This window comes from Copidosoma floridanum, unplaced genomic scaffold, assembly GCF_036245765.1.
Source record: "Copidosoma floridanum isolate Cflo_tuat_1 unplaced genomic scaffold, Cflo_Japanese_pri ptg000032l, whole genome shotgun sequence".
NCBI classification, from domain to species: Eukaryota; Metazoa; Arthropoda; class Insecta; order Hymenoptera; family Encyrtidae; genus Copidosoma; species Copidosoma floridanum.
In genome coordinates this window covers 5,567,216-5,579,767 of record NW_028321909.1, presented here as the reverse complement: position 1 = coordinate 5,579,767, position 12,552 = coordinate 5,567,216, and the positions used below count along the sequence as shown (strand labels likewise).

The window sequence follows — 12,552 nt, the reverse complement described above, 5'->3', positions numbered from 1 at the left end:
TTTGAGAGACTATTTTCACAGGGGAGCTATCTGTCGGCGGGCTCGGGTTCCCAGCAGCAGCCGGCTATGTCCTTCCAGATAACACCACCGCCAAATACCGTGCCCCTACTCGTGTTCATCAATCCAAAGTCTGGTGGCAGACAGGGCGAGCGTATGCTCAGGAAGTTCCAGTAAGTTTATATACAATTTTTTACAAGTTTAATGACAATTGTCATGAAAATACAACAATATTGCAGGTTCATCCTGAACCCCAGGCAGGTGCACAATCTCGCTACGGGAGGGCCCATGCAGGGCTTGCAGATGTTCAAGGATGTGGAGAATTTTCGGGTGATCTGTTGCGGGGGCGACGGCACCGTTGGCTGGGTGCTCGAGACCATGGGTACGTCGTCGAATATTTTTTTTATCAACTAAATGAATATTCTTATAGATCGTTTCGATGCAGATCGGGTTCAGTTCGAGCATCAGCCCGCTGTCGCGGTCATACCCCTCGGAACGGGGAACGATCTGGCCCGGTGTTTGCGCTGGGGTGGCGGCTACGAGGGCGAAGCCATCCACAAGCTCCTTAAGGTATGTACACGATGAATACGATACGTTGGAGTGGCGATCGGTAACCGAGTTACCGATCATCGATGGGAGTACCAATGTTGATGCATGTGTCACGCTTTGCAATAGAAAATCGAGAAGGCGACGCCCGTGATGATGGATCGGTGGCAGATAGACGTCGCCAACGAGGAGGAGGCGAAAAAGACGCAGCAAAACACCATACCGTACAACATAATCAACAACTACTTCTCGATAGGCGTCGACGCGGCGATTTGCGTCAAGTTTCACCTCGAGCGCGAAAAGAATCCGGAAAAATTCAACAGCCGCATGAAGAACAAGCTCTGGTACTTTGAGTACGCGACGACCGAGACATTCGCCGCCAGTTGCAAAAACCTCCACGAGGACATCGAAATAATCGTGGGTGTCGCTTTACACATGTATACACATTCCGCTGAATCCCAAGTGCAAATAAAATACGCGTCAAACGATTCGCAGTGCGATGGAGTCCCGCTCGATTTGGCCCACGGACCGCCACTGCAGGGCGTGGCGTTGCTCAACATTCCCTTCACCCACGGCGGCTCCAACCTGTGGGGCGAGCATCACTCGAAGCACCGGCTGGGCAAGCGAAAAAAACGCCCCGACAAGGAGCTCAGCACCAGCAGCTTCAACTCGATCGACCTCACCGCGGCCATTCAAGGTACGTGGTACATTTTACACCCAATTAATACGTAACCGCATGTGTATTAAAAATGTAACGAGTGGCTGGTGCAGACATCGGCGACAACCTGATCGAGGTGATCGGTCTGGAGAACTGCCTGCACATGGGCCAAGTGAAAACGGGACTGCGGGCCTCGGGCAAACGACTCGCCCAGTGCAGCAGCGTCCAAATAACAACGACCAAACGCTTCCCCATGCAGATCGACGGCGAGCCCTGGATGCAAGAGCCCTGCACGGTACGAGTTTTCACGTGTACCTACAACCATATACGATTTATTTCTGAATGATCGGTAATAATAATAATAATAATCGAGCTTTCTTTATGGCGCGCAGATAAACATCACGCACAAGAATCAGGTGCCGATGCTGATGGCCCCGCCGCCCGAGAAGCGCAAAGGGTTCTTCCGGTTCCTCAAGAGGTGAACTCTCTACTAGCCAAACTATTACCACTACTATATAGGTACAATTACCTATATACGCGCATACACGCATTGTACCAGTGTACATAGTATAAGCCGTGGGAAGAATCGAATTGTTTCCCAAAATGATGTATGTGTATAGTTTCGCGAGCGCTCGGCTTTATCGGAGATGCAAAAAAAAACGCAAAGCGATTTCGTGTTTTAATTTTAGGCTTGAATGGATTTTTTTTTTTTTTTTTTTTTTTTACGTATTTATTTTGTGATAACTTTTTCACTGTCTCGAGAGAGAGTAAGCATCGTTGTCCATGTGTATATATGTTTTGAGAGTGATGTGTGTGCGTGTGTATACGAATAAAAGAAAAAGCTAAAAGATATATATCAACTGTGTACAGTATTTTCAAGGATATATATATATGCACCTATGCATTACAAAAATCTAAATATGTACGTTAGGTCGGTTTACGAGTAAAAACTAACGGGAAGTCTATGAAAATCTCTTATTATGTAGTTCAAAGATATTTGTGTACTTAGAGAACGAATAATCATGTTGCGAGTATGGGATACGTGTACAAGAGAGAGAGAGAGAGAGAGAGATGCGATGAATGAATCGTTATGCAGTTTTAGTCGAGTTTAACTGTTACGTGGTCCATTGATTTTTTTACCGTTCGTTGAATTACATATATGTATATTTCTGATGTAAAAAAAAAAAAAAAACTCGTACAAGTTTCGTTGGAATACTCGATTAGTTGTTACATCGATCGTTACGTATATGTACGTATTGAAATTTTATATAAACTAAAGACTATAGCTAAGCAAGTGCTGTAGGAAAATCACTTCGTAAAAATTGTATTGTTTATGAAAAAAAAAAAAAAGGATGATAACGTAGAAGTTTGTATATAAGTGCGAAATTATGAGGATTTGCCGTTAGTTGCGCGGGTAGTAGATTTAAAGGGAAATTTATCTTTTCCTGGGTCAATATAGACATATACCAATAAATGAATGAACATATAATTTTAAATAGAGCTGTGAAATTTTTCTTAAAATGCACGTTTAAGGATAAACTATATAATGAGAACGCTTATTCTAAAGTGATGTAATAAGAAGATAGCCAATAAAAGGTGTAAAAGTTATGAAGCATTTCAATTTCGCGTCGATTCTAGTCTTTAGAAAATGTTTTTTTCTTTTTTTTTTTTTTTTCTTTTTTTACGGATCTTTGTTGAGTATTACTGTACAAATTCTGCGATGTATTGCTATGGTTGTATCGGGGGCAAGATATTACACTTAGACACAATATAACGAGTGTATGTACACATGTGCGTACATATCGAACACATTACTAATGTATATATTAATTTTATAATAATTTTGTACTTTGAGTTAAGACATCATCGTAATGAATATCGCTGTTACACGGTACTACATCTCGAATGCATTTTATTTATTAATGTACATAATGATTTATAAACACTGATGACACGTTATTTGAGTTAAAAATTATTTCATGTTGTAATTTTTGTAAAAACACTGACTTTTTCGAGTTTCAATGTTGATTAAAAAGTTCCAGAGCTGCTTGAATAAATCCAACACCATAGTATGGACCACGACCAAAATTTTCCGTCCTTTTGATATGATAGGAAAAAACTTTTTAGCTCTCGAATCTTCATTTGGTTGATTTTGAAATCTCGTAATTTGGTTTTGATTCGTGAGCACTGGAAGGAAGAAAATTTTAATAAAAAACTTCGTCCCGATGAAGGAAAACATGGTTTATTGTACATAGGCAAGCTTGGAGACAAATATTTTAATTTTTAATACTCCACCACAATATTAATTGTCGCGCACAATGTTTAGCTTGATACTACTGAATCCGATCGGGACCATTTCACGAATAGGAAAAAAATATTGCTCTATTTTTCAATGTCAAATGATTTCGGTATTAAAAATACATTGAAGAAAATAATAGGAGATATATCTAGATTTACTTCATAAAGTATTAAAAAGCTACATTTTTTGTAATTCATGAATTTCAATGAGAAAAATTGAGAAATTAGGGTAAGTGAAAAAATACGCTTATTCAAAGACATAAATTTGATATAGACGACAACTTTATAATAAAAAAAATAAAAAAATGTCACACTTAGATATCATACTAAAAGAGTACTACTAAAGTAATTAACTAATGCCGAAAGTAAAAATGTTTAGAAAAAATATATGTATATATATTTTTGTTCATTAGCTTATACATTACATTGTAACACACAAGATTGAGTTAAACATAACATGTAAATAAAAAATGTTACTAAGTAAATCGATTTTTAATGATCGATGTGACTCTGTGTGCTTTTCTATTAAAAAAGTATAGTTCCACGTCGAGAAATAAAAAAATTAAAAAAAATATTCTTTTATACGTAACAAATAGGGAGAAAGGCAAATTGAAAACTTAAAATGGCGCTTACAATTAGACACACGTGTTGATATCGAAAACAAGCATATGTAGTACAGTAATGTCATTCTTGGACGTAGATATATTATATTCGGTGCTTGCAAAAAAAAATTTAAGCGCGTATGTATACCTTAACTCCATAATTGAGCATAACTGCCATTTTTCAAAAGCTTAGACATGCATCCTAACGAAAAAAAAAAAAAAAAAAAAAAAAAAAAAAAAAAAAAAAAAACTGTCCATACTGTAAATTGTAAGTATCTGAGATGCATATCTGTACGTACCTATACCGACTATAATATAACTGTAAACAAGGAGGCGAAAGAAAAAAACTATTATACATGTTACAGTTCATAATAAAATTAGTATACTGTACCTACTGAACTTTTTTGACCATCATTATAGAATGAAAGATGAGAGATGCGTTGTTTCGAATTGTAGCAGCTCGCATTTAATGTCAACAAATGTTTATTGTCTTCGTCAAATCCAAATAAAGAAGAAAAAAGTTAGAACTTTCATCGAAAACTGCGTGTCCGTTCACTTGCGTGTCTCACCGAACCCACAACTATTCGAATTATCCCGCCACGATCTAACCTAACTTGAGCTATCCGTAAAAATTTTTTTTGTTGCAAATAATAATCAAAAAGCTTCTCTTCCGACAACGCCGATCGCGGGTTGACGTGTTTTTCTTTTCTTCCATACACTTCTGTTCTTCCGATTGGCAAAAATTATTATTTGTGTCGTGTGGTCTCTGGTGTGGTTTGTTTGGTCACGCCGAACCAAAAGCCCCCAGACCAAACTCGGTTGTCCCCAACCTGATAACAAGGTCGTAGCGGCAGAAGAGAGAGGCTCCACTGGTTTTTGGACAAGCAAAACTCGCCCAAGTCGCCGAACAGAGAATTTGGATTCTCTCGAGAAACTTTCGAGCCAACGAAAGCTATATGCGCGAGGTACTTGGTTAATATTGTTATTTGGTATCCAAAAAGGACGAGTCTTTCTTTCTAGGTTAGGCGAAAATTGACTCGGAGCTCTGTCTTTCTTCCTCCGCAGTTGGAGAGGCGGCTTGTCAAAAGTTTCGGAGTCCTTGTGGTTAATCTTTGGATCTTTTCACAGGTCGTGAGGATCAAACTGCGAACATGATAAAAATCAGAGAAGACAGGATGCCGCCCTACCACCAGGTTCAAACTCTGTAAGTAAACTTCGATTTGTTTTTTTTTTTCTTTGTTGCGGCTGCGGTAGATTTTTACCTCCATTTCGTTGTGTGCAAGACTGTCCTACGCTTTCTCTGAATCATTGTTTACAAATGTCGACCCCTCGAATGAATACAAACTCTTGTTTTTCTGTACAACTTTCGTTTTTTCTCTCTCGACTTTTAACTAATTCGATACATTTTTCTCTACGTTCAGGGAGTTTCTAGGGCGCGAAGAGCACACCTATGAAATCCAGAGTACTAATCTTAATATAATTGGCTCGCCGGGAGGCCATCGCGATGGCAGCTCCAAGGTCAAGCTTAAGAGCATAGTGGACTTCACGTGGGAGCACAGGTACTACATGGGCCAGTTGATGGCAGTTCACATGTCCACCAAGTTTTTGGCTTATGCCTTGAATGGCAAAGCCGATCCAGGTATGGATCATGAAGACCTATGTATGTCACGGTGTTAGTGTTAGCATTTTTAATTAAAGTGTTGTCGTTTTACTTAAATTACATGTATGGTTGCAGCTGGAAGTCAAAAGGGCCTGGTTCGTGTCTTAAGTAAGGATTTTGATGAAAGAATTCTCATCAAAGGAATTAAGGGCCTTATCCAAGACATTACCTTTGCACACATTGAAGAGCCTCTCTTGGCTTTTGTTGATGTCACGGGGAGTCTGCACGTTGTTCTCATTGAAATAAGCAATAATAAATTGAACTACAGTTACGTTTTACAAGTGAACGCAGACGATTCTCCTCGCATGAGCCACAGAGTAATATGGTGTCCTTATATTCCTGATGATGAGGCAAATGATGGTGACGAAGTTTCAAAACTCCTTATTCTCACTCGTGGCTCAAAAATCGAGCTGTGGTCGGTGGCTGTTGCCTCTCAATTATTCCCTTCAGCAATTCAGGTAATAAGCTTTGTTGTACATTTTAAAATTTTGTACAAACAATCTGATCAATTAAAAACATAAATTGCAGGCTGATAATCAGGAGGCAGTGAAAAATAAAGTCATGACTGAAATTTATCAACACACTGGAAATATTATAGAAGCCACTTTAAGTCCTGATGGTACGGCTCTTGCCACAGCTAGTGCAGATGGTGAAATCAAGTTTTTCCAGGTGTTTTTGGTTGGTACAACAAGTGGTCAAGAGTGCAAGTGCCTACACCAATGGCAACCGCACGGCGGAGAACCAATCTCATGCATGTTTTTCCTTGATGACCACAAAAATTTCAATACAGAGTACGTATGCGTGTGTATTTTAATTTAATGGATTCTTTACTGTAGACTCTAATACTTTCCAAATCTTTGATGCTTTAGCACGCAATTTTGGAGGTTTGCCGTAACAGGCTGCAACAACAACACAGTGATTAAGCTTTGGTCCTGCGAATCGTGGACCTGCTTGCAAACAATCAATTTCGCACCACACCCTCTGACGGGTAAAATGCCGGTGCTCAAAGCCGGTCTAGATCTCGCCGCGAGTTACCTTTTTCTTTCTGACATTTACAATAAGGTTCTGTATATATTCAGTATCTTGAAGGACAGTGAAGACGCAGTTGCTTGTCTAAACACAGTGTCCGAGTTCTTGTTGCCGAGTTCGTTTATGAGTTTCTCGATCGTTGAAGCGGGCCAGAGACGTCTGAGGTTCACCAGCGATTCCATGGAGAACCTGTGTCCGACCGATGACGAAAACGAAGAACAACTCGTGGTAAGATTGTTCCTTGTTCAGCCAAAGTCTATGCAAGAGTGCCACATTGCATTTAGGCCACCTGTACTATTGAGCAACAGCTGCCTTATGGACACACTTGCTAACGACCCTTTGGATTATAATGAGGACTTACCTGTTATCAATACAACTAATCACAATGGCATTGAAGATGTTAATGATGATGACGAAGGTAATATTATTTATTGATTTTCGTGTAATTAAAAGTTGCGTGAAAACTAAATTGTTCATCGTTTTAGGTGTAAACGGACAGCTGATTGAAATAATTCAGGATAACATAACAGAAGCAGCTGACATGAACCACAGTGCTGGGTTAAATCTGATGACACCTGATGCCTTTAGCTCCCCAGCAAAAAAGGAAACTGCCCTGGACTCGAAGTCTTCTAGTCCGCAACTTGGAAACATTGAATCTGCTAGTCCATCAATTGCACAAGCTGTGCAGGCGCTCAATACATCAGACAAGCCGCTTGCTACTAGCAAACTCGAGGAACAGGCACCACCAAGTGGGGGAAGTAGTCCTTCGAGAGAGGTTCGACAAATTTTGTCAAGTGCAGAGCCTGAAGAGAGTGAGACAGAAATCAAGCCCGAGGTTGCGATTTCAACGAATGAGAATTGGTCACAAATTCCTCTAGGTAATTAAAAATGTTATTAATTTTAACGTTTACTGATCCGACAGTATACTAAAGCTACATTTGAGGTGAGAAATCAATATTACAATGACATTTGCGTTTAAGATGCTTTTCATGCAATGCAAGAACAAGGAAAGGAGGACGTTACTGATGGTCAATTGATTATAAAAAAAGAATTAACTCCGGTCCTGATAGTCGAAGAGCCACAGAACAAATGGAATATTTCTAATGACATCGTCGCAATGACGAGTAAACTTGACGCCATCATTGAAATCATCCAAGATCAGCAGCAGGAAATCAGTGAACTGAGAGTAGAGGTAAAAAAAATTGAGATTTACTCAAGATCATCAAAGTACATTACCTGAAATTTCATTTGCTGTTATTATCCAAAGGTGACGCGACTTCGTCAAGAAACTCCACTGACAAACCGCTTAGAAACTGCTTTTGCCAAATCTGCTCAACAACAAAATACAAGCATTGAACAAAATCTCTTGGCTCAAGCAGCATGTCAGCATGAATTTCTCAAAAGCCTGGAAGACACTGTCAAAGAAAAGATAGAGAAAACGATTCCACGATGTGTACAAGAAGTCGTAGAGCCACTCAAGAAACAGCTCCGGATTGACGCCTCAAAAATCGATAGTATGGTCCAAGATAACATGACAAAATTACTTGGTGGTACCCATGTTCGCGACGCTATCACCGCTGCTGTAACTAGTGCAGCAAAGCCTACGCTCGAGTATGCTTTCAAACAAGCATTCACTAGTATTCTACTACCTGGTATGGAGAAGGCTTGCCAAAATATGTTCAAGCAAGTTCAGGATGCGTTTATTGCTGGAACGAGGGAGTGTAAGTGATATTTTGGAGTGAAAGTAGATGTGTAGCTTGGAGTAAGTGCTTAGTCGAATTTTCAAATTACAGATCTGCACAATGTCGACGGTATCATGGATAAACAGTATCAGAAGCAGAACAAGCATCAGAGCGAGGCTTTAACCTCCGCTGTTCGAGAACAGGTGCAGACGGAATTTTCGAGGGGTCTGACGATGATTCAAGAGAACACTATCAGAAGTATGCGTGACTCGTTAAAGGAAAACTTTACCCAGCACATGTCGGACATATCTGGCATTCGGTAAGTATTTGAAATTTATCAGTGATTCTAATTTCTTCATTAAGTGACATTTTTTAATTTGTTACGAATCGTAGCTCAAGAGCGACAACTCCAGGTTTGACGGGTCCAACAGTAGCGGACGCTCAGGCTAGAGTTTTATCACTACTCCATCGAGGTCAGTTGAACACGGCGTTCCAACAGGCGCTTAGTGCTAGCGATTTGAATGTGGTCGTGTTGGCCTGCGAAAGCATAGATCCTGCATGCGTTTTCAACTCTGGCGGTCCAGGTCAGAACCCAAGGTGCGTGCTCCAGCAGCCTGTTTTGTTATCTCTGATCCAGCAACTCTCTGCGAATTTGGGTCACAGAACTGAATTGAAGCACAGGTAGGCAAATTTTTTTTTTCACGTTAATCATAACAAAGTAAATTTAAAATACCTAATACGAGAAATTATTTTTTGTATGTAATCAGATGGTTAGAGGAGGCGCTACTCAGTTTAGACCCAAATGATCCTGTTACTCGGGAACACATGGTCGCTGTATTGTTGGGGTTGCAGACTCAGGTTGCTGCTTTTATCAGTGCAAATCCGGCTCACCGATTAATTAGGCGATTAAAAATGGTCACAATGGTGGCCCAAACTTTAATGAAATCCGGCTAAACTTTTTCAATTGTTATTAACATAAATTAACACGAGATTTTTCATTTTGCGGTGATCTTTTAAACTGAAAGAAAAGAGTGCGTGTTTTTATCTCAAAAAAGACTGGAGATGACTTTATTTAAGAATACGTTATTGATGTGTAATTTTTATTCAATTAATGTTTTTATTGTACTAAAAATAACTAATTAAAGCGTCACTTGAGCAAGTAACTTGAAAATTATATAAAGTTATTTTCTTGAATGATGACATAGTTAAAGCTTATTTTCTTATTTCGTTTTTTATGTTTAGTTCGACATTGTCATAGAGTATTCTTCTTTTATTCGATTTTTTATGATTTTACACAAGTATCCGTATAGAAAGACAGAGCTAGTATTTTTATTGTATAGTCAGAGCTTTTGTACTGTTTAGTTTGTTTTTTTCCTGTTTACTGAACGAAATTTCCTTAACGAACGTGATAATAAAAAGTTAGAATATTTTAGACTAATAATGTGACAAAGTCAAAGTTAAGCAAATATAACTTTATTCTTATGAATTGAATAAAATGTATTATAATAAAAAATGTAAAATTTTTTCTATACACGAATGTTTCGTTATTTTATATTTACAATATCATGCTAAACCTTATTTACATGTGTATATACGTTTACACACTCGCTTTCAAAGCTTCTTTAATATGAGATGCTATTTTTATCCTTTTTTTCTTATGCACTTTACCTGTTTTCGCTTTGTTTTCACTTGCATTATTAATGTGAACGTTCTCTTTTTTCTTTTTCTTGCAACTTAAAGGATTTGGACCACCTTTTTTCTTCTTTTTCTTGATATCAACAGTGTCTGTTTTTAAACCGCACTTGACTTTCATTTCCTTTATTATTTTTTCTTGCTCTTCGGTCATTCCTGCAGTTTCTTGAATCAATTTTTCGGCAAACGACTGACTCGTTTTAGATGGAGGTTTCATGGTTGGTACCTGACCATGTAAATACAAAAGCGGAACCCCAGACAAGTCAACTAATTTCGCTTGAAGATCTTTGTCCTGTGTAGCCACCATGTATCTGTAAGATTGTTTTTGTGAAGAATTTTGCGTTTTCAAAGTGATGAACACGGCAGTAAAACAATAAATGGTATATTTAAAGAAATATATTAACCTGGACTTATTGTTGGATCCCACCATGGAAAGTAAACATTCTGAACCTGTCACAGGATTTTTGGCGTGACCACACTTGTGTACCCCAAATTGTTTCAAAATGAAAAATGCACTTTTGAGAGCAGGTCCCAGTTTTTCCATTTCCGTAATAACACACGGCGTCGTCAAAAGTTTGAGCTTCGTGTGCAAGTACTGAGTTAATTGCTCGGCAATTTGAACTTTATGCTGTAATCGTTAAACAAGTAATTTTAATACTTACAAATCAAGTAGGACATGAATATAAACAGTGTGGTGAGAGGTTTAAATAGGTTAGAAATACTAACGTCACGTGCTGACTTGGCAAACGTCCCGTCTATCAAAACTTGGTAGGGTTCGTGAAAACCATAATTATTTACGTAAAAATGAAGAATCTTTTGAGCTTTCTTATATCTTTTGACCTTCATTTTAAATTATTTATACTGAATACCCTGTATAATTTACGATGTCACACAAGTCACGAGAGATATATACATGTGTTGTACCTAGTGTAGCAGACGAGGCATCTATACCTATATGCTTCTGCTCGGTGGTTACCATCAGGTCGGTAAGTCAACCTTGAATTAACTGCGCGGCGCTCTGTTCCGTAATCTGATGGCCAGTTAAAACAGCAGACGACAGTCAACCATATGGATGGTCGATTTTATTAAACCATGTGAATATCTATATTTTTGGAGGTCGACTTTTGGGTAAAAACAGATTGTAAACTTGCCGCAAACAGCACAAACCACATCAACTTTTTATTATCTATCTAAAAAATTAGTTGCGGCTGGTTTATAATTATCAAAGTGACTTTGCTGTAAATAGCAATAATTATTTTGGATCAGCGCCATCTAGCGGTCTTTATTTTTTGGCCAAAAGTGGCTCCTAAAATTCTCAATCAGAGCATTCAGAATTAGAGCCATTTAGTCAATTATAAACCAGCCGCAACTTATGATGAAGCTATAAAATAAAAAAATAACGATATATGTATTTTTGGCGGCAAGCTAACAATCTATCTTATGCTTGAAAATTCATCTTCAAAAGTACAAACACATAGGAGGTCGATTTTTTGGTACAAAATAGATTGTTAACTTGCCGCCAAAAACACATGTATTGTTATTTTTTCATTTTATAGCTTCATCACAAGTTGCGGCTGGTTTATAATTGATTAAATGGCTCTAATCCTGAATGCTCTGATTGAGAATTTTAGGAGCCACTTTTGGCCAAAAAATAAAGACCGCTAGATGGCGCTGATCCAAAATAATTATTGCTATTTACAGCAAAGTCACTTTGATAATTATAAACCAGCCGCAACTAATTTTATAGATAGATAATAAAAAGTTGATGTGGTTTGTACTGTTTGCGGCAAGTTTACAATCTGTTTTTTACCCAAAAGTCGACCTCCAAAAATATAGATATTCACATGGTTTAATAAAATCGACCATATGGTTGACTGTCGTCTGCTGTTTTAACTGGCCAGATTACGGAACTGTGCGCCAGTTAATTCAAGGTAGTTGAGTTACCGACCTGATGGTAACGTAGAGTGCAACCTTAAATTACTTGCTGGTGACGATTGCGGAAAACACTCCGTGATATTTTTCTTTAAATCAAGTCTGCACTACCAGAATCCATCATGCCCCTAGATACTAGTGAAATAACAAAATGTCACTAGGAAACAAGAACAACAGCGCTTCAGCGGGAGAAATGAAGCTTACTAATACGAAAGATAAGGAACTAAAATGTTTACATTTACCGTTGATTGCCGTTGAACAAAGTAAACTAAATTTATTCAGTGACAAAAAAAAGTGAGTATGACGGTAATTGTTCAGTTTAACTAAAACATTTTCAAACCTATAGTTTCAACATAGAATTATCAATTTTTATCGATTTTCACCCACGTACATTTTACTCTTACAATTCTAAGAATTATGCTTTTGTCTTTTATGCCTCAAAATGTGTTCACATCT

The 12,552-nt window shown here is 38.2% G+C and overlaps 3 protein-coding genes across 4 annotated transcripts in view; 2 read left to right on the top strand and 1 right to left on the bottom strand.

Moving 5' to 3' along the window:
- The window catches only part of Dgk (diacyl glycerol kinase 1), a 65,468-nt gene extending 63,584 nt beyond the window's left edge, over positions 1–1,884 (top strand). The window contains exons 13-19 of the mRNA XM_089597358.1: positions 22–170; positions 237–379; positions 443–567; positions 673–960; positions 1,039–1,240; positions 1,315–1,496; positions 1,594–1,884. Coding sequence (XP_089453484.1) covers positions 22–170; positions 237–379; positions 443–567; positions 673–960; positions 1,039–1,240; positions 1,315–1,496; positions 1,594–1,683 — 1,179 coding nt within the window. The 3' untranslated portion in view covers positions 1,684–1,884. The remainder of the gene's footprint in view (positions 1–21; positions 171–236; positions 380–442; positions 568–672; positions 961–1,038; positions 1,241–1,314; positions 1,497–1,593) is intronic.
- Positions 1,885–4,769: 2,885 nt separating this feature from the next.
- Ge-1 (Enhancer of mRNA-decapping protein 4 homolog Ge-1) lies at positions 4,770–9,952 on the top strand. Of its 2 annotated transcripts, none has more exons than XM_014352910.2 (12): positions 4,770–5,066; positions 5,230–5,305; positions 5,523–5,740; positions 5,837–6,219; positions 6,290–6,552; positions 6,631–7,208; positions 7,276–7,668; positions 7,771–7,982; positions 8,058–8,511; positions 8,584–8,791; positions 8,866–9,153; positions 9,240–9,952. In XM_014352910.2, exons 2-12 carry the CDS (start codon positions 5,253–5,255, stop codon positions 9,424–9,426), a joined length of 3,237 nt encoding a protein of 1,078 aa, XP_014208396.2. In that variant the 5' UTR covers positions 4,770–5,066; positions 5,230–5,252; the 3' UTR covers positions 9,427–9,952. The 2 variants fall into 2 exon arrangements, with proteins under 2 accessions (XP_014208396.2, XP_089453423.1); XM_089597297.1 differs by having other exon boundaries at positions 5,523–5,761.
- Positions 9,953–9,984: 32 nt separating this feature from the next.
- LOC106639352 (rRNA-processing protein UTP23 homolog) lies at positions 9,985–11,155 on the bottom strand. Its single transcript, XM_014352911.2, has 3 exons — positions 10,891–11,155; positions 10,569–10,792; positions 9,985–10,475 (listed from the first exon to the last, which is right to left on the bottom strand). The coding sequence occupies exons 1-3, from the start codon at positions 11,008–11,010 to the stop codon at positions 10,070–10,072; spliced, it is 750 nt and encodes a 249-aa protein (XP_014208397.2). The 5' UTR covers positions 11,011–11,155; the 3' UTR covers positions 9,985–10,069.
- Positions 11,156–12,552: the final 1,397 nt, after the last annotated feature.